The sequence below is a fragment of the Pinus tabuliformis genome, chromosome X (assembly GCF_031772625.1).
Source record: "Pinus tabuliformis cultivar Carrire ecotype Pingquan chromosome X, CPIR1, whole genome shotgun sequence".
Taxonomy (NCBI): Eukaryota; Viridiplantae; Streptophyta; class Pinopsida; order Pinales; family Pinaceae; genus Pinus; species Pinus tabuliformis.
Window position 1 is genome coordinate 1280877273 of NC_142308.1, and position 22657 is coordinate 1280899929.

The following is a 22657-nucleotide window of genomic DNA, read 5'->3' on the forward strand; positions in this document are numbered from 1 at the left end:
ATATAAAACACATTATCACTTCTGCTGTACACAAAACATGGATTTCCAGCCAAAGGAAAATTTAATCCGCCCGTTGAATACAAAGATCAGGAGCAGATCAGGAGCTTTGTCTTTGAGAATATCAAGTACAGTCGACATGTAATCACGACAAAGTAAACACATTTTATACAAGAGAATGAATCTGCTAGAAAAGGCCATCAAAATGAAACACAATGTGCATCCTTTCATATTGAAAGTATACTCAAGCCACTATCAATAGAGCAAAAGTAGAAACCCTGCCTAAATCCATTGACAAGCCTATCCACATGCTTTCCAATTCTAAGATGCCATTCAAAAAGTAACGCAACTCAATAAAAACATATAATTTAAGCATGTAATCAATTGGAATTTTTTTATCATATCATATGGTATCCTTTTTCCTTGGGAAATTTGTATATAACAATCTCTGTGCAGTCTTCTATGGTATTTTTCTACCCAGAATGCCCTTATTAGAATACTCGATATGAGTTTTCAATTGACTACCATGAAGGCTCGATTGTGGTGAAATACCAAAATAACCACTCATATACCAATATTTCAGAAACGACTTGCAATTTTCACAGTATTTTAGTATCTCAAACTCGTCCAATTACTTTTTCAATTCAACAGTGTTGAAGGAAAGAATCTGACATGATTACTCATTATGAAACTAAAGAAAAAACAGTCAGAATCAAGATGGTATGAACTTAGATTGGGGGAGGGAAAATTATAAAAAATTACTTTCTTCCAAAGTTAAAATTTGTCATTAGCTATAAAGTTTGGATTACACTTGAGTTGGTGAAGCTCTCATCATCATGTTCTCATACTGAGGTAATAATCTCCAACCGACAGATACAAATGCTCACGGAGTTTAATATCAAGAGGTGGTTGATCTTCAATGCAGGCTATCTTTACCTGCGAAATTCCAGCACAATATCATTATCTCAATATCGTAAAACATAGATGATGTCAGCATATCGACTTGAACTATGTTATCTACCCAGAAAAATATTTGATTAGTTGGCACTGGACTTGGTCCAAGAACCATTTTATTACGTACCAGGCATTCACATCCTTCAGACTTTGAAGAAACCCCAAAGGGTTGGTTCTCAATACTGAAGAATTTCACATGTAATACATTATACTACTTAATCCATTCTAGATTAGGATAATGAGAGGAAGAAAGTACGCCCTTCTCTAAATTTGCATACTTCCATAGAGACAAAGGAAAATACACTCTTCTCTGAATTTGCATTATTTTGCAGAAACAAAGTAATTCCTCATCTTAATTTAAGTTTCCTTTTAAGATGTTGATTATAGGGAACTCAAATCGTCACATTTTAGTTCGGTGAGTCAAAATTCCATGTTGATCGTTTTAAAAAAATAAATCGATAGATTTGGATTATTTTGAAATTGGTTGAAACCTTCTTATGTACAAAGTTCCATTACAGAAGTGGAATTCTGACTTAACTTCTCACTTACTTCCAAGCCAGCCATATTTAAAGCTAAATATAATTGAAGAAACAAGATGGTTGAGTGCCCCCCATCCCATTCTTCTTCTTAATAGTAGAAATGACATTGTCAAATGTTCTGAAGAATTCTAGAAGCTAAGATTGCAAAGGTTTCTCTGAATCAATTTCTGTAACTGCTGTTGTAAAATTTTATAATATCGAAGGCATACTTAGAGATGTAACTGCCAATAAAAAAGCTCCTAGCTTGTTAAAATGCCTCTTCCATAAATGCTAAAAAGATCATAAATTTTGTAAATTTTAACTTTGAGATAAAATAGCTGAATTGTCCGACGTGAAGCAAGATATTATGATGAAATAAAGATATTGTTTACTGAGGTGTCTCACAAAAGCATTTTGGAACGTACTGTTTCCTCTCGTATAACATGAAAAAAAGAAAAAATGAAAAAAGTCGCTCAGCGCTTCCATAAAATTTTCATAAAACTTTATTGTGCCTACCTTGTATACGTAGGGACTTTGCAATATATATCTACATACGTGTATGTGCGTAATTTCATTATTTAGTAAAGTCGCAATGCATATCCGATGCCAACAGTAACGAGAGATTCATGGGTATTAGAGAATTTATCAATTACCTATAATAAAGCGATGCTTATGAGTTATCATAAGCAACTATTATAAACAGAAAATACAGCAATGAAATATAGCTAAAATTATTTAGGGGCCATCAAATCAGTGTTGTTAAAATCGTGATATTATCGTTTTATCATGATAATTTCTCGCTGCCGATATTATCACAAGTAATATCGGAAATTATCGCCAGTTTTTTTTATACACGATGGCGATTTTTTGAAAAAATCATCGCGATTTTTTCTGTTTTTATTGTGGGCAATCAGGCAGCGAGGTTTTATAAGAGATGCTAAATGTTCGAAATACAATTTAAAAAAAAAAAAACAAATAATTTTTTAGTGGGGCAGCTTAATGATCAAGTCTAGGCCCTAGTATTGATATGCTATTCATGGTAATGTTTAGTAAAAGTGACATTCTCCTTAATCTTCATTTTCATCCTTTTACTTAAATTTTCAACATTACCATGAAATGACTCAGGATGTTTGAGAGTGGTTCCGGCCTCATTGGATTTCATATGGAGGAAGTAGAATTTTAGATTTCATGGCCTCATTGGATTTCATATGGAGGAAGTAGAATTTTAGATTTCATTCAAAATCCAACAGACTTATCAGTTTTTCAAGATTTCAGGATTAGGAGATTGTAATGTTTCCAGGGGACACCACTTGCCCGGGCTACCCCTGCCACCAGTGGAGGACGTGGTCTACCTCCTATAGCTCCTACTTCTAGTTCTTCAGCTTCTAGAGCATCGCAGACTCCACTGCCAACTCCACCAGCACCAGCATCTACATCTAGAGGGAAAGGGAAAGCTATGGCATTTTCTGGCAAGAGGGGCAAAGGAAATCAATAGGATTAGACTTTAGTTATTTTCTTCATTTTATTGTATATGACATTATGACATGATGAGATACATTATTATATTTTTCGTTGATATTTTGAGGCTGAGTTGGGACTCAGGAGTTAGGACTTACTATTCAGGACATGATTCAATGTTATGTGTGATTTTAGCACTAGAAATGATATTAAACATCTTATATATTAGTTTTTTTATAATATTTATGTGACAATGTATTTATTTTATGTTGTAGATGGTTTACATATTAAAAAAATAAAAAAAAAAAGAATATTTTTGTACCAAATTATTATTTCCCGATAATTCTGAATTTTTTCCTCGCGCCGATATTATCCCGATAACAATTAATGCAACATTCACCACATTATTATACAAGATTGACTCAAGTTTCCATTGTGTTCTCGTACTTTTAAGTATGATGTATTTTCGTGGCAAATCCATTCTGGACCCATCACAGTTGTAACAACGATCCGGTAAATTTCTTTCTAAAGATATTTGAGGCCAGAGACAACAAAATTTATAAGCCAAGGTTAACGAAGTTCAAAATTAGTTGCCCATAATTATCTTGCGTGCAAATAAATTTTACAAGAACATTCCTCCGGTTAATTTGAGTGTTATGAGTTAAAATTGCGTGCCTAAAGTGTACAAGAAGTGAATTTGGAAAAATCAGCAGGAAGAGAAAAACCCTAAATTCAGTATAAAATGGAAAAGGAATCTGGAAATGCTTATAACTTTTTTTTTTTTTTTTTTAACAGAAAAATGTATTTTTGTTATTTATAAAAATCAAGGATACAATGTCCATTCCTTTTACAGCAGATTTTGGAAACTACATCTTGATTCTAGCTAATATCCAAGGATACTAAAGAAAAATAAAGAGAGGCAGAGTATCAAAACAGAAAAACAGAGTAATGGGATACCACTTGATTATCCCTATTTCTGAAATCTCGGCAAACCCATTCCCTAACAAAATTTCCTGTTTTGAAGTGATCAGCCGAACCATTGGATTCTCTGAAAATGTGATAAATTTGGGCTTCATCAAATTCTTCTTGAAAAGCTCAAATTTTACACTACCAAGCTTCAAGAGGTAGACAATGAAACTGGAATCTTTTATTTGCCCATTCCATGGTTGTTTTGAATCACCATAAACTTTCATCCTCTTTATATTTTTCAATAAGGCGAAAAGAAGTAGCCCCCAAAGATTAATCAGCTCTGCCTTTTGGTTAGTTCCATTCCTTAAATCCAACTTTAAACCAAAAATGTGAGAATATGATAGGTGAAGAACCATCCCTGTTCCACAATGACCCTTTGCTTACATGCTTTGTCAAAAAAACCAAAAGGAGTATTTTCTTCAAAATGAAGTTCTTGGATCTGATCCTTTCTCTTTATTAAGACAATTTGCTCCAAGAAAGCACTACTAATTCTATGAGCTGCCAAAGAAAAGTCAGTACAATCATCTTGGAATAAAATTTTATTTCTCAACAATCAAATTCCCCACAAAACAAAAAATGAAGGAATTTAAAACTAGAATTGGAGAAGATTTTAATCCAAAACCATAAGCTTTCTTCCACTGAAATCCCCTTCCAAACTCCCCAACAATTTAAATCATTTTTCACTTGTCGCCAAATGCATTGTGCGATAGGACAATGTATAAACAAATGGGGAATAGATTCTTCCTCTTTCATATAAAGCATATGAATGCTAGGCCCTTTCCAACCTTTCTCTCTGATAACATCCCATGTCAAATATTTGTTTGATAGAACTACCCAGGAAAAAAGCCTTACTTTAAATTGCCTTTGACTTTTCGATATATAATTGTTCCACCAAAGAGCTCTTTGCTGATTAAAATTCATTAAAACTTAGTATGCCAATTTAGCTCTAAGATCTTCTGACAGTAAGTTATATGACAATATCAATCTATCAGTCTCATACTCCCTCAATAAAATGTTAAAGTATTTGATAAAATAGATGAAATTCTCCCATTTTTCATCAAGACGTAAATTCTTCATTAAAACTTAGTATACCAATTTAGTAGTGTTCCACGGGGACGCGCCCCCCAGGGTCGGGTGCGCGCACCCCTCGCACCCCACGCACCCGGGACGGGGAGTCTCTTGGGGGTGCGTTTCCCCACGCACCCTTTTTGGGGAGTCTTGGGGAGACGCAAGGGGGTGCGTTTCCCCAGTGTGGGAGTCTAGACTCCCCAAGACTCCCCAAAAAGGGTGCTTCTGGGCGTCCCCCTTCAGTGTGGGAGTCTAGATTCTCCAAAAAGGGTGCGCCTGGGCATCCCCCGTAAATTTGTCTAATAAGACTTAAAAATTAAAAATCAAAAATTCAAAAATCAAAACCATTAATTTTTTTTTTTAAACTAAATAACTAAAACTTAAAAGTCTAAGCTGAGGGACGGTGAACTGAGTCATTGCCGTTGAGAGACACTGAGCCGAGACAGCGTGCTGCGTCCCCTTGCAGGCTTGCTGTTGGCAGTTGCTCCAGCCGCTGTTGTTTAAAATTTTGACCACGACTTTCAAGTTTCAGCCGCAGCCCAGCATCCTCGGACCTCCTGAGTCCTTTGCCGTCAACCCTCTGTCCCTGACGCTGTGCGGCTCCACCTCCAGGTAGACATTAAAGCTTGAAATCTGAACTGTTTTAATGTTGTAGTTTAAAAAAAAAATGTTGTAACAGTGAACATACAGCCTGCGGCCCTGCTGTAATTTTTAAAATTTTTAAATTTGATATCATTTGTTTAAACTATAATTATAATGTTTTAAATTTTAATAATTTTTAAATATAAATTTTAATGAAAACTTCAAAATGCTTCCAAAGAGAGTCACTTGAATTTAATTTTTATTTTTTGCTTATTTTTTGTTTTTAAATTTTAATAATTTAAATTTAATTCTACTATATTTGCATTGTAAATTTTAATTTACATAATGAATTTTTTTTTTTTTTTTTAAACTCTTTGTGCAGGGCAGAAAAACAAAAAAAATTTGCAAAATAAATTAAAACAGTGACACAACAAGCTGCAACCCTGCAAGTGTAAAATCGTTGATTACAACATGAGCATTATTTGAATATTTTATTATTGATTTTTATTTTTGTTTTTCGAATCTCATGGTATGTATGAGTAATAATTAATTCAATAATGAGACTTGTCACTTGAGAATGTCATATGAATGATGTATGTATCAAAATGAATGATGAGGATGGATCAATGATTCAAATTTCAATTGTCTACTTAATATTTTTATGCTTTCATTATTTAACAATGAACAATGAATATGAATTTGAATTATATATATATATATATATACCTCGACGACTCCCCGCACCCCCGAAATTTCCCTAAAATTTGAGGGTACTCCCACACGTCCCCCTGTGCGTCTCCCCGCACCCGCGTCTCCCCGCACCGGAGTCTTGGTGGAACATTGCAACTTAGCTGTAAGATCTTCTGACAGTAAGTTATATGACAATATCAATCTATCAGTCTCATACTCCCTCGATAAAATGCTAAAGTATTTGATAAAATAGATGAAATTCTCCCATTTTCATCCAGACCTAAAAGAATAGCATCAATCATTCTCATCATAAACAAGCATCGACAAGAGTAAACAATCCTTTTTGGTGAAGTGCTACCAATAATCCTTTAGAAAGTCAGAACTGAACTTCAATGCCCAACCAAGAATCCATGCCAAAGTAACACAGGCGTCCCAAACCAACCCGCCACGCAATCCAATTGTTTAACTTACTCAGAGCTTGAACCGAATTTGACTAAATACTTGAAGCGCCGTTGACACATTTATGCTCTATCCTGAGCCAATCCACCACAGAAATCTGTTCTATATATTTTGAGAATATGATTGCATTCCACAAACCAGGAAAGAAAATAACTTGCCAGCAGCTTTTTGCTGCCAGAGCATCACCAAAGATAGTTAGATCCCGAAAACCCCATCCTCCAAAACTCTTGGGAGTTGAGTTGAAAATGCGTATAACTGCAAAGCTGTAGATATCTTTCACAGTTTCCAGTGCTACAAAGAATATGAAAACCATGGCTCCTATGAGGAAGTTACGGCCAGAATACTTTGAAGTGAGCAAAAGTGAGTTGATTACCAATTTTTCAAACCCCAAACAATAATGTATGATGTGTTGGACATTTCTTAATGAAATCTTGACTCCAACATATACGTAAATGGACAATATCCGTACTTCTCAGTGATATCGGCTTCACGAACAAATTCCAGGCCGTTTGGGTGAAGTAACCGCCAAAAGATGAAAGGTTACTGTTGGGGTGTCCTAAGTTCTATCGCAAATTGGACGATTAGCCGGAAAATATTCTATTGCACATTGGACGATGAGCCGGAAAATATGGACGATCTAGATAACCTTAGAGAGGATGTCACGAAAAATGAGATATAGATATTAAAACATAAAAGCAGTTGTCTATAATGAGATTTTTTGGAAGCCTTTCCGGTGGGTTTTTCTGGTCAAAATCCGGCAGCAATTTATTGGAATCGCAAGTTTGATAGCTAGTTTCTGCACAATCAAGGCGTACTAAGGGTTTTTCAGGGTTTTTTCTGGTCAAAATCCGGCAGCAATTTATTGGAATCGCAAGTTTGATAGCTAGTTTCTGCACAATCAAGGCGTACTAAGGGTTTTTCAGGGTGCTGAATCCAAATATGCAGTTAAAAAACCATTTTAACTGCAACAAATCAAGATTTAACCTCAATTTCTTCCGCCGGATTCCGTCACCAGAATCTCCAAAAAGTCGCATTATAGACAACTCCAAACATAAAATGGGTAGCTAGGTAACAGGCATTAGTGTATTCCGTGAAAAGCTGACTATCTGAAAATGTGCGCACACGGTCTGCTATCTCATATATGACAGCCTACTTTTGAAGAACCACTTGAGATTTTACCTCCTTTCCACGACGGGAGAACTTCTGCCTTTCACTTTAGTGTTTATAGTTTGTTGGTATCAATTTTCAATGAATTTTATGAAAATTGGAGATATCAATACCATGTAAAATGTTTGGTGAGTAAAAAGTTCTAAGCTAATGGGCGAATGGGTGATGCACTTTAATAGTGATATCACTATATGGAGTGAATCTTTTGTGCCACAAAGAACAGAGTTGTAATTGGTATCTGTCCATGTCATTTTAAAAATTATTATTATTAAAATGATATTGAAATTTGATATTTATTTTTACTATTTAAATAAAAGTTTATAATATTTTTTTTACAAAATGGAATAATTAAAATTTGAAATGAAATGTTATATTAATATTATTTAATTCAATTATGTTAATAATTAATATGATATTAACATTTTTTTAAGTTGTTTGTGATCTTTCATGCTTGAATTGTGACTTGAGGTATTGTGATCTAGGGGCATCTAAGTCGTCAAAGTTACCCAGGGATCACACCCATCCCCCAGCGTAGGCCACACCAGTGCTTAGCTAACTAAATTTTTTAGTATGTCTCCTCCCCCTAGCACAAGACACAATCACCACCATGAAATTTGATCCTGAGTTGCCTTGCCCATCTTCAACCGTGCCAATGAGACTTAACAACATGACATTAACATTATTAATTTTAACTATTTTATTTAAATTCATAAAAAATTATAAACTATAAATTTTCTAAATAAAATATTAATAATCATTTTTAAAATAAAACATATTTTCAATATATTAAAATCAACTTTATTTAATATTAAAAATTCAACATAACTTTATAACACATGATGATGAATCCTTAAATGAAATAAAATAAATAAAACATATTTTCAACATGATGATGAATCCTTAGTTCAAGTCAGCCCTATATAGCCGAAGGGATCACAATGTTGCATCTCTTCGCCGGAAGCCAGGGAGAATGGCTGTCTGTATAATAGAGATTTGCATATCGGCGACGTCGAGGTATAGATTAACGATGGTCGTCAACCATTCGAACGAAAATAGCAGAGTCGCAGGGTCACGTGGGACCAGGGAAGATTAGGCACATTAAGTCGTCGCACACCAAAAAATCAAACAGAAGAACAAAACGATGACGGATCCTACTTTTTGAATAAATTTCTTGTTCATTTAAGTGTGAGCCGAGCAGTGTTAGTGAATGCAGCGTGTAGTGAACAGTGAGCAGTGTGAGAGTAGGGAGGTTTTATGCAGCAGAAGTATCTAGCAGCGAGCAAGGAGCAATGATACCCTGGACAACAGGGAGCAATGCGAAGTAATCTTTGCATTTTATAAAACTATATGTTTCTCGAAATAGGTTGGACGACAAATGCATTCAAACATGACAAAGGGACAAGAAATTTCAGAATATGTGGAAACAAATGATTTAGAACAAGTGAAAATTGCCTCATCTGCCAAAGCGGAGAAGTGGTTTTGGGTCAACGCCAAACTATATCAGGGCATTTTAAAATGAACAATAGACCGTCTAAAATGGGAGAAAACAAAGAAGAAACAGTCTAAAAAGAAAAGTACTTGAGCCCTTCGCAAAAAGCACTCAAACAAGTCTCCTCTACAAGCACATCGCAACAAGAAATCCAGAGGAAAAGTCATTGATGATTCTGTCTTATATAGTTCCACATCCACACCTCTCACTTGGTCATCTGATCTTTATGTGAAAGAATTGTTAAATGCAAAACAAAAGTTGGAGGTTTTAGAAGCTAAAGCGCAGGAAAGAGATCATAAAATTCATATAATAACAGCGGAGAACAAGGCTTTAGCAGAAAGCAATAAAGTTTTAAAAGAACAAGTGGCATTGCTATAGGAAGCTCCCCTGATAGGGATCACAGAATGACAATGCATGAAGGCGGATGTGCAAAACATAAAGAAATCTGTAGTGGAAAGTATAGAGGTGGTGAATGTGAAATCGTCCCAAGATAAAGGGAAAATGATTGCCCAAATAAACAATCATAAAGAGAACACAAAAGAAAAACGAAAGGAGATTCCACCAAAGTTTCCAAAACTTGGGCTCAAGTTATTAGCAATTCTGCTAATAAGGAAGGAGAAACAAATATTCAGGTTAACAACATACATGATAGTGAAGGCAAGGGAAAACAAAATAGGGCAGAAACATAATTATTAAAGGGTTGAAAGACTATGAGAAAAATGAATGTACTCTTAACCTTGCAAGAGACTTCTTGAAAGACAAGTTGCTATGGCAAGGACAAATATGCGAAGCATGGAGGGTGGGTAAGTTTAACGGGGAGAGAGCCAAGCCCATAAAAGTCATTATGCCTAGCTTGCGTGATAAATATATCATTCTAAGCAAGAAACATCTCTTGAGGGGTTCTTGTTTTTTTCCTAGAAGAAGATTTAACTATAAAACAATAGGAGGAAAAAAAGGAGGAAATTTTAAAGGTTAGGGCAGCAAGAGATGAAGGCAAGAGAGCATGGATTTATAAAGGCAAGGTTGTGATAACGCGATTTGGACCTCCTTCCAAAACAGAGCAGCAAGATGGTAATAAAGAAATGGCAACAAACTCTTCAACAAGAAATCAAAAAGCAAGGTCAGTATGGGAAAGCAAGGACAAAGACTCAAATATGAGTTTTGCATGTCAAAATAAATAACAATAAAGTCATACCCAAGTTTCCTTAAAATTAGTTTGTTTGAATTGTAGAGGTTACCTATGGAGACGAGGACTTGGGTTAGGGCCTATTGCGGAAGATAGAGACATAATTTGCCTCATAGAAACACATGAGCATGAAGGGTGCAAGACACCTCTGTTTGAAGGACACTGGAAGATGACAGTGTGGAACAAGGCAGCAGGGAATGACAAAGGGCACGGGGGTATCATGGTTTTAGTAAGGGAGAAAGAAAGTCGTCTCATTTAGTGAGAAAAAGAAGATTCAAATAAGCAATTCATTTCATTTAAAATATCAGAAAATGGAAACCACATCAGAATTGCAGCATGCTATTTTGCGTTGCAGGTTTTAAAAATCTACGAAGGTAGAGGAATTGACCACAAAGATCCATTTGCAGCCTTAAAAGCGGATATTGCAACATATTCGCAGCTAGGTGAAGTCTTTATAGTGGGTGATTTCAATGCTAGGATTGCAAGTGAGGAAGCTAGCATTCTTTGTTGTAAAGATGATTGCGACCCTATTTGGCTTGCAGAAGAAAGTAATCATCAGTGGAAAAGAATTTCAGAGGACAAGGGCTACAATCTCTTTGGTGAACAATTGCTTAGTCTATGTGGAGCCTTTGATTTAGTCATTTGTAATGGCTTGACAAGATGGGCAAAGTTTGGTAATTTCACTTGCAATACTTACAATGGAGCAAGTGTGGTACACTATGTAATTTGCTTGCATGGTTTGTGTGAGAAAATGGAAGAAGTTTTGATTGGAGCTCAGCTGTGGGACTTGAAATCAGATCACAAGCCAATTTATTTATGTTTCTCTTGGATTGGAAAGAACCAATTAGAGTAAAAAATTCAGCATGTCCAACAAAATCTCCCACATGGCAGAATTCTTTTGACCCCAGTAAATTGTAATACCTTCAAAATGACACTAGAGAGGCTATTCGAGAAGGAGAAAATTACAATTCACAGCGTTCATAGCCATGAATTAACACATTTAATTCAATGCGCATTTGCAAAGTGTAAAAGAGAAATAATTAAGAAGTCTGAAACAAATTGCTTTCCAGTTAATGCTTGGTTTGACGAGGAATGCAAAAAGGCAAGGAGAATGTGGAAAGAGTTAAACAAGGATAACATAAAGCTCAAAGCTTACAAGTAGTTATTAAGAAAGAAAAAAGCTGATTTCATGGTTTCAAGGAGGGAAGAACTAATCTTCCTTGGGAAAAATAATCCCAAATTATTTTGGAAGGAGTTCCAATCGAAAAAGATACAAATTGGAAATAATATTATAGCTTCTAAGTGGTTTGACTATGCAAGACAACTCTATGAGCAGGTTCCCAAGGTTGACCCTCCCCCCTTGGTCAACACTGATATTGAACTCTTCACGGTACAAGAGGTAGAGATGAGTACCAAGAAACTGGGTGTTGGAAAAGAAAAAAACATAGCTAAGCTCCAAGTAGAATATCTAAAGTGGGGCTCAAAGATTCTTACACTTCACATTACAAAAATCTTCAACAACATCATACAACAAGGGCTCCCCATAGATTGGATAACTAGTCTGGAAATACCTCTTTTCAAGAGCAGTGACGTCAATAATCCTCGCAATTATAGGACCATCATGATAAACTCTTTGTTTGCAAAGCTATTTGGAAGCATGCTAGAAAACAAAATTAGCAAGTGGGCAGAAGAAAGAGATAATCGTGCTAAAGGGAAAATAGATTTTAGACCTAAACATTCCACAGTTGATCATTGTATAACTTTAAGGCACATCATTGAAAAAGTTTGGGAGAAAAAGGAAGAAGCCTTTTGTTGCTTTGTTGATTTCAGAAAAGTGTTTGAATCAGTTCCTAGGGATAAGCTTTGGCACAAAATGGAGGAACTTGGGGTTCCTAAACATTTGAGAGCAGCTGTGCATAGGCTGTATGAAGAGGTGAAAGTCATAATTAGAAATTTAGTAGTCATTTTTGAAAGTTTTAGAAGCGATATCGGGGTCGAGCAAGGTTGCCCATTGTCTCCTACCCTTTTTGGTTTATATATCGACAAGCTTGAGGAGTGGTTAAATTCACAAGGGGGTGATGGTATCTATTTGGGCAAGTTTGTTATAAGGCTTCTTTTGTATGCAGATGACCTTATTCTGATTGCTAAATCGGCTCTTGGTTTGCAAAAACACTTACTATTCCTTGAGCATTTTTGTAGAACTGTGGGGATGTAAGTCAATATTAACAAAACGAAATTAGTGGTTTTCTCTAAGAAAAGAAAACATAACCATCATAAGTTCTACTTTGAAGGCAACAGTCTGGAAGAAGTTGCGGATTACAAATACCTCGGAATTGACTTCAACAAAAATCTACGATGGAATGGTTGTAGAAAGAAAAGAACTTTGGGGGATTGGAAAGCATTTTATGCTTTTCAAAATAGGTGTAGAGAGGCAGAGTTATGGGACTGGAAAACCACTCAAACTCTTTTTGGGCTTCCAGTGATTCCGGTGATTCTCTATCGCTGTGAACTATGGGCCAGCAGTACATCCAACATGCAGTGGAGACAAATTGAGAAAATTCAGAAGCGTTTGATTACAAACAAGTTTAAGATTAAAAAGTGCAGTTCCTTATGATATCTTGTTAAGTGAAACATGCACTGCTCCTATTGAAGCAATTGCTATGGTGCGAATCATAAGGTATTTAAAAAAAATTGAGCAAATGGAAGATGGTAGATAGCCTAAGGTTGTCTTTAATGATAGATTGTGAAAGAGCAAAAAAACTTGGATGCAGCAAAATAACAAATGGTTTAGTAAATGGGGTATTTGCATGAACGTGTGTCCCATAAACAACAAAGAGATAAAAACTTTTGTTATGGAAAAGTTCCACAAACGTACTTGAGATAAGGAGCCAGGAGAAAAAAAAAATTACTATATTGAAGTGTTTAATCCCACTCATAGTCATCAACCAAAAGCATACATAAAGACCAATATCTCTTGGAGAGCCAAAATTCTTATTGCTCAGTTAAGGACTAATTCTCATCAACTCCGTTGTGAAACAACGCTCTAGAAAAGGCCAAAGGAACTGTGGGAGGAAAGAGTATGCATTTTTTGTTCTCCCAAAAAATTGGAAACAGAAAACATTTCGTTTTAATATGTGGGGCCTTCAAAGACAACATGGAATGTTATATAGATATGCTGGAGCTAACTCTTGGGATAATCTATTTAGCGAAGGGTTTGTCGAGAAGCTGAGAGCATTCATTTCGAAGCTTCAAAGAAAAATGATTGAATACATGAAACAGATGAAAAAGCAATCTATCCCATAGGCTATTTTTAACCTCGTGGATGTTAAAATAATTTCTTTCTTTTTTCTTCTTTCTTAATCAAAATATTATTTATATTTATAATTTAAATCTAAATAAAATAATATATATATATATATATATAAATTTTGTTTTTAAAATGTTTATTTGAATCCATTCTTCACATAAAAAGTAATCTAAAAGAACATAAATATTAGTATATTTAATCTAAACATAAATATTAGTATATTTATATTTTGTTTTGGGTTGTATATATTAAGAAATTTAGATCTGAATAATTAGTTGAAAATAATGAATTGAGATAGACCATTTCAATTTTAATAAACAAATTTGAATTAATAAATAAAAATTATAAATAAAGATATCGAAAATAAGATGTTTTTTGGTTTTTTTTAACCAATGTAAAATTAAATTATTAGAAAATAATTATTTAAAAGATGTGAAAATTAAATCGGATGTTTATTTTATAATTATTTATTAAAATGTATTAAAGTTTTTCTATATTTTATTTACATTTTATTTTTATGAAATTTTAAATCTTTAACATCAATTTAGATTCATTTTAATCTCAAATATATCGAGTGTTGAGAGGGATCAAATCTCTTGAGGTGCAAATGCCTTTTTCCAGTGCAAAATTTGAAGAAAGGTTTGCACCTCAGGAGATTTGATTCGTCTCAGAGCTTAATAGATCTAGGGTTAAGATGGATCTAGGTTGGTTTCAGTTGTGCATAGTCACACAAAATTTGTTGAACATCTAATTATTCTAATCATTTTAAATATCTTAAATATGTCTATGATTAATTTGGTCATTTTAATTTAGAATTTAATTAGTTACCTCGTTTTTTTGAGATGATAGAGACTGTAAATAACTTGAATGATGGAATAAAAATTTTGAATGCAAAATGCCTATGTAACAATGTTTAATGATAGAAAATGTGAATAACAAGAATATATTCAATTACATATAGTCTTCATTATAATCATTCTCAAACTATTTTCTTCTACTGGTCTTATTGTCACACCTACTATTTTCATCTTTTCATATTGATCATATGAGAAGGGTGGTTGAAATCATAGACCATTCAAATCTTTAACTCGAGATATTGTAGTAAACGTCATGCCTTGTCTCTCTTGCTCTCTAATATTAATATTAGCTCTCTCCAATGTTAAACCCCAAGTAAGTTTACATGATAGTTGTTTTCTATTACCTTGTTTGAATTCAATGTGACTAACAATGTTGAATGATGAAAATGAAAATGAGAATAATAATAATGTAGTCAATTACAAATAGTCTACCATTTCAAGAAGTGAACATTTTATTTAAGATGAAAATTCAAATATTTATTTATGTTTGAATTATTGTAACATAGAAATCAATGCAAGTCGTCAATATTTTTTTGTACATACATTGAAATCAATGAACATTATTAATCTAGTTACTTTGAAATTAATATACATCATACATCTAGTTACATCAAATTAGAAATCAACATCTACAATGAATGCAACTAGTGCAAGCAATCAAATAGGATTAGAAATCAACATATACACTGAAATCAATGCATCTAGTGCAAGCAATCAAATATGGTTAGAAATCAACAATTACATTGAATCAATGCATCTAGTGTGATCAATCAAATATGATTAAAAATCAACATCTACACTAAAATCAATACATCTATTTCAGTGAAAAACTAAAATATTCATGACTTTCTAAATCCAACTTGTTTTACCTTTTGTAAAAGCCTTACTTCCTCTTCATCTATGGTTAATAATGTTCAATGTTATATAATATTATATAATATCTATATTTGTCTTTGTGCGTCTTTTTCTTCTTCCCTCTTTCTCTCCCATCCCTCTCCTTCTCTCTCCCCCCTCCATCCTTCTCATATATATATATCTCTCTCTCTGCCCACACCATCTATATTTATATCTCCCTCCATATCTCCTTTGTCTCTCTATTTCGCCCCACCAAACACACACACACACACACACACTCTCCATATATATCTATCTCTCCCTCCCTCCATATCTCATTTGTCTCTCTATCTCACCCCACCAAACACACACACACACACTCTCCATATATATCTATCTCTCCCTCCCTCCATCTCTCTGTATCTCTCTTCTTCCCACTTTTCCCCTTCATCTATATATTTATCTCCCTTTACCTCTCCTTCTTTGTCTCTCTATCTCACCCCCAAAATATACACATTCTCTCCCCTTCTCCATGTCTTCCCTCCCGCTCTCCTCTCTTTCTCTCTTTCTTCTTCCATTCCTGTCTCCTTTTCTCTCTCAAGTGCTCTCCCTCCCGCCGTGCCCCCGCCCCCCCAATCACCCTCTATCTCTGCCCTCCAAATCTGTCACTATCTCCCTCCCAATCTCCTTAACTCCACCCTCCATCTCTGTCTCCCTTTCTCTCCACCTTTGTCTCTCTATGTATTTGTTCTTCCCCCTCTCTTCCCATCTAACTCCATCTCTCCTTCTCTCTCTCAATTCCTCTTTCTTTTCCTTCCTTTCTCTCCCACCCCCCTGTCTTTTTCCCCTATTACTCTATCTCTATCACTATCTCCCTCGCTCTCTCGTCTCTCTCCCCCTGTCTCTATGTCTCCTTCTCTTTGTCTTCCCTCCTCTCCTCCCTCCCTCACTCTCTCTCCATCTCTTTCTTATCACTCCCTCTCTATCTACCTTTATCTCTCTATGTCTTTGTTCTTCCCTCTCTCTCTCTCTCCCCTCCAACTCCATCTATCTCTATGTCCCTCTCTCCTTTTCTTTTTGTGCCCTCTAGTTCTATCACTATCTCACTCCCCCCCCCCCTCTCCATCCATATCATCGAGAATTGTCACTTTGTGTAATCAATGATATATGCAAGATCTAATATATTGTACATTTTAATTTTTAATTGTGAAATGAATTATGGTTTTTGGGCATGTGGTATTGATAAGCCATAGTATTTTCCCATGGTATTGTAACAAAACTTATTTACAAGTTAAAACTTGTTAATTTTTGTAGCATCAATTGTGTTCTAGCTTTGAAGTTTTGTGGAGAGACTAGAATGCATGAGATCTCCAGAACCCAAAAATCATTTCTCGAAATTCTGCCAAGAAATGACTTAATTAGATTATTAGTCAATTTTTAAATATGCAATATTCCTAATGAAAATATACAATGTTAAACAAAGCAAACATAGCAGAAACACATACAAAAATTTACAACACATTTAACAACCAAAAATCTCCATGAACTGCATTGATCTAATCCATTTTATAATAAATAAAAGGGGTACAATGTGGTGTTGGAAAGAGTGCACCTAGGCTTGCTCAAGGCAAGCTAGCTAAACCCAAATGAACAATAAGAAATCCCTCTCAAATCTGTTGTTGCTCTCTCCTGGCTCTGCGCTGAAACTACCCAAAAAATATGCCGCTGGCTGCAAAGCACTGTTGTTAGGGTCTCCTCGGATGCTCAGAAAATTCCTAGAAATTAACCTCGAGCTCTCCACCAATATACCACAAAAACCCATGAAGGAATTGGCCAAATGTTGACCTTGGAATTTTGGCCCAATTTTCCCCTAGCTCCTCTCGCTGCTGGCTAAGCTAGGGCCCCTGTTTGGCCCCTCAAATCTGCCTAGAAAATTTTGCCAAATTAATCTTGGTCTCTCCTCAATAAACCCAAAAAAACCCAGAAAGGGTTTGTCCTAGTTTTGACGTTCCAAAATTGAACCCCAAATGCTTGGCCCTCCTGCACAAGCATAAGATGTAACCTGTAGCAAATATTGCGTTTGCTGCTTCGAAAAAATGTTGGAAAAGCCTCCACAACACTTTCCTGGACTCCACCTTAAGTTTCAGCCCCTAACTCCCTTCACTCCTCAACCTCCAAGTGTGCCTCCTCCAAGAACTACGCAGTCCCTATACTGTTGCTACCAATCCTCTCCACAAACTCGCACTCCCTGCTCTTGGTACAAACTGGTATAAGTGGGACTCTCTCCCTGGGTTGCCACTAGAAGTCCACTGAAATAAGGGTTGAGATCTCCGTTAGAAGACACTCGTGCTCTAAACAACATTGCAAACTTGGCTTCAGCTAAAGCGTGTTACGTTGTTCTGAATAGATGAATGAATGACCAAAATGAGTGTCTTTTTCTCTATTTATCAAAGAGTCTCCAAGATGCCCATGTGGGCCCAACGCGACATTCCCCGCCAACTTCGCTCCAATGAGAGTATCTTCCACATGTGGGTCATAATTCTATATGGGGTGGCCCGCAAGCTCCACTAGAGCCACAATATTTTATTTCCTTCCTAATATTTGGGCCCCCACTTAATCCCAAAATTCATGTGAGACTTTTGAACCCACATCTCCTAAGTGCAAATAAGAAATAAGACAAAATTGCGCAAGATTGATATTTCTCTTAGCAATATTGCTAAGTGGGAATATCACATTCCTCCCCGCCAAAACGTTGCTTGTCCTCAAGCAACAGTCGAACAATGCTCTCTCTAGTTGCTTCTCCCCATTGTCACTACAAAAATGTGCCAACGTCTGTAATATTCCTAATTAGCCATGGCTAATTGGAATATTCGATTTTGCTCAATTTTTGCCTTCTATAATTATTCATAAATACAAAAGTGAGGAAGGGGGACATAACTCACTTATAGAATAAAAGTCACTTCCTGGTAGCACAACGTAGTGACTTAAAGGGGAGCCAAGGGGGCCAAAGGGGGATGCAAAGATGGAGCCCATGCAAACACATTGAGGGACTACGCAGAAGGGAAGAGACACATGGCAAGAAGGGAATTACGTTGGAGAATGTGAGCCTTGGGATTGAGAGAGACAAAGGCTATAAAAGAGAGAAGCCCCCTCATTTTGATCATTCAGTTATGAACATTTGTGATAGTCATTTCGACTTACAGCACGCTGGTTGTTTAGCTAGTCTGCAGCACTGTTTAGTGCATTGAGTGTCTCCGTTCAGAGATCTCACCCTTAGCCCCGGGGGACTTCGAGTGCCTGCTGGGCAAGGTATTTCCATTAGCATTTTAGCAGTAGTTCCATCAGCAGTTTCATCTGCGTTTTGGAGGACTGCGCAACACTGAGAGGGGGGCGCAGTTCTTTCTTGCAGGAGTCTGGGTTGAGGGTTTGCAGTAGGATTTGTGCTGAGAGATTGAGCAGGGGCTCAACCCTTGCATATTGGTGAGTTTTGGAAAAGGTTCCACGCAGATTTCTGGAGGGTTTCATTCAGTGGCAGCGCAGAGCATTGAGGGACTGCGCAGAACCCCAAGGGGGTGATTTTCGGAGGTTGGCTATTTTAGAAAAGCTTTCTAGGTTTTTCTGGGTTTCTTGAGTAGAGTCCAATTCTAGAGTTTCAGCCTTTTCTGAGGAGGGGAACAGCCCCAAATCTTCATTTGATTTCTAGCAGCAGCAGTAGCACAACAGTTCTCCAGCAGCTTGGACGTAGTTCAGAGAGGGGCCATTCCTTTGCTATTCTAAGTGTATTTCTTCACTTTCCTCGTGCAAGTCGAGGTGCCATCTTTCTGATCACCTCCTGTACTCATTCTATTACTCAGTATAATAAAATGGCTTAGCATTTCTCTCTGCATTTCTTGAGTATCTGCTTATGGTTATATTGTTATATGTTGCACCATTGTTATTCTATATCTTTGAGCTTCTCGGCTATTATACCGCTTGTGTGTTTTCTCCTATACTCTTAGACAGAGTCTGGAAAGGGCCAGGTAGCCTCCGGATCTCGTCCTCTTTTCAGAGGTGACATATTTGGTAAATTCCCTCCCAATCCATCTCTGGTTGGAGTTTGCTTGTGTTTGAGGATTATTCCTGATAAGGGATATTACAAGGTCCTAGATGCACCATTGATTCGTCCTTGACATGAAAGAATCCCTTAGTACCAGGATCCCAAGCCATCCTGTCCCACCTGAAGCTCCCCTCTCTCCACTCACTATCCTAACCGGTATAAGTATCAGAATCTCCTTGTATAACATCAATGGATAGGGGATCATGATAACGTGACTCTATGCCCAACTCCTCATGAAGTTGTTGTTGATTTCTGGTAGCATCAGATGTGATCTAAGTGTCAAATTTTGTAGGGAGGCTTGGGCACATGTATTCCAAAAAACCCAAAAAGCATTTTGAGAAATTCCACCCGAAAACAGTTTTATTAAAATAATTAATTATTTCTAATGGGCCCCTAAGTCTAAACTTAGGAAATTAAAATAATTAATGAGTATTAATCTAACTATGGGTGTAACTTCTAGAAAAAGACGAGGATCAAGCATAAATGATCTTAGCCATTGATTAGCTTCTAATCTGGGTCGGTGAATGTCAACGAGGAGATTATTTAAGGAGGCTTGAGGGTCATTTGAAAGACACACAGAGAGTTGATCAGTGAGATCGAATTGTTGAAGCTAGAGGCAACGCAATGATTTGTAGTGATCACACAGAGAGGGGCAGAGGGAGTTTTCACTGGAGGATCTTCTTCGGAGCCAAGAATACTCAGCAGAGAGGTAGAGAGACACACAGAGGAGGCAGCACAAAGGCCAGAGAGGATGACGCAGAGACAGGAAGCATTCACACAAGCCCCAAGCAGAGTAGCGTAGAAACCTTAATGCAAAAGTATGAATTTCTTGAGGAGGCTGACGATTCTGAGTTGGGAGGGCTGGAATCAACTCCAGAAGGCAAATTGATTCCCAGCAGAGGTGACACATTGCCTTAGAGTCTAACACAGACCCACGCAGGGGCAACGCAGAATTAGTCGAGGAACTCATTGGTTCAGCTGCCGGATCAGTGGGGACTTGTAGTGTAGAGTGAGGTAATCTCACTAATTTCTTCTATTGAGTGATATTCTGTGTACTGTATTGTCAACAAGGCATCTAGAGATTGTATTCAGAAATAACTTTAGCTTAATAATAAAAACCCTCAGATCTATTGCATTGGTTTTCGCGCACTGGTTTTTTCCGGGGACATTTATCCAAAAACAACTGTGTCATTCGTGTTGTATCTTTCTCTATTGTTCAGTTTCTTGTTTCAACATATTATTTAATTGGTGTAGGCTGCAGTGTATGTATTTCGATGTTTGTCGTAGGAAACTACAAATAACTTGTTTATGTAAATCTAACAAGTAGAAGAAATATCATCAGTTTTGCAGTAGGAATTCTCAGGTTTAAGGAATTTTCACAATCGTCCTACCACATAGGCCATCCCATGCACTCTAGGAGTATATTCTCGAAGATACCACCCAATCCCCGAAGAGACGTCTCGCTCACATGAGCTTCTCCTGATATCATCCTGCTGGCCCACCTGCCATGCTAATGAAGTCCCCCATGCCATCAGCGAGTCACCAAAGCCCAATGGAAGATCTGAATGATCTTCCCCTGTAGAAATCAGCTCATCCCCAAGGGTAGTTGTACTGCCAAGTCCTATGATGCCCGGATCCCACGCTAGTCTAAAAAGGGTGCCACTATGTTGTTGTTGCGCAACTCTGATCATGACAGTTTGCCCCTCATGCTCAAGTTGTATCCACCTCTCTTGGGACTTGATGGAAAAACATCTATGGAGTCCCAATGCATCTAGACCAAGCACCTCCATGATGTCACCTCCTACCCATCCAACACTCACCCTGATCCATAGCGATAACAAGGAAAACCAACCTTGCCATACGATTAAGGCCTCAACGCTCCCCCACATGTCAAACCAAGGGTGAGCTAGGTCATCCCTCATCCTAATCCCACTCACCACGAAGCAAAGTGTCCAATAAACCAACCAAATCACTGAATTCCACAACCAAAATGACTGTGGCATAGTCCTAACAGCTGATAGAACCAACTAGTACCACGTCTTAGGTCACTGCATGTAATCAATATATGAACTCCATACATCACGAAAAATTTTGGTGTGTGCCAGACAACCCTGCGCTGGCCATACCACACAGTGGGATCTGTCGTCTTGCCTCCTAAAAGTGCTCCCAAATACTGCCTGGAGTCTAAACATACGCCTGTAAGCAAGGTCCACCAACTGTTGTAGATGCTTCAGAGACACCTCGGAATGTCTCACCAAAAGGGGATCATGTATCACCTTGAGTGTGGGCTCAAGGGTGGTGCAAGTGCTACCTCTACAGGAGATTAGACTACGCCCAAGCCTGCATCCACCAACTTGCGTCCTAACCATATGCCACAACTAGAAACCCTCTCTCGCAATGCAGTGTGTCTTGTCCGACTGTCTCAGATGAACCTCATGGGTCATGTTGCTTGTGATGAAAGCATCAAGAGATGATATCCAAGTCCCCTGTGTCAATGTCAAAAGTTGGAGAGTGATCAATGGAAGTTCACGGTCGGCCCTGTGATCAACTTGCTCTCCAAATATGAGTGTGCCAAAATCAATGGTGTGCCTGATGCCCTCATCAGGATATCTCTCTGGCGGCAACACTCTGACAACCTGTTGTGCATCATCTTGCTCGACTGCACACAAGTACGTACCCCTACACTCCTTTGCACAACATTAAACTCTGTGGCACAACTCCATGCACCCTTGGATACCAACGCTCAATCCCATGCCCCCATGTACAATAAGGAAACCCATATGTGCCCATGCAACCACCACGCTGCTAGTACACCTGCCAGAAAGTCATATACACCTCCTCATCTGCCTTGGTAATCCTGAGAGGCCTAACTCCACACCTACTAGAGGGGATATCTCTGTTGTGCTGATCCTCGACGACTCTTGTTCCCAATACCCCAGTGGGAGAACATCGTATCCATACCATGCCTGGTTTGGTGGCCTACCCATGCTACCTCATCCCACTAGCTCCCGCCAGAGAATGCTAAT

General features: G+C 37.3%; 1 protein-coding gene across 2 annotated transcripts in view; it reads right to left on the reverse strand.

Moving 5' to 3' along the window:
• LOC149144721 (isoleucine--tRNA ligase, cytoplasmic-like) overlaps window positions 1–22657 on the reverse strand; it is a 739557-nt gene that overhangs the window by 173593 nt on the left and 543307 nt on the right. The window contains exon 27 of one of the 2 annotated variants that reach the window (XM_089449913.1): window positions 365–933. The exons of the other annotated variant lie outside the window; for it this stretch is intronic. Within the exon in view, the coding sequence (XP_089306039.1) occupies window positions 832–933 (102 nt within the window). The 3' untranslated portion in view covers window positions 365–831. Of the gene's footprint in view, window positions 1–364; window positions 934–22657 lie in introns of those variants that run through there. 2 annotated transcript variants of the gene reach the window in all.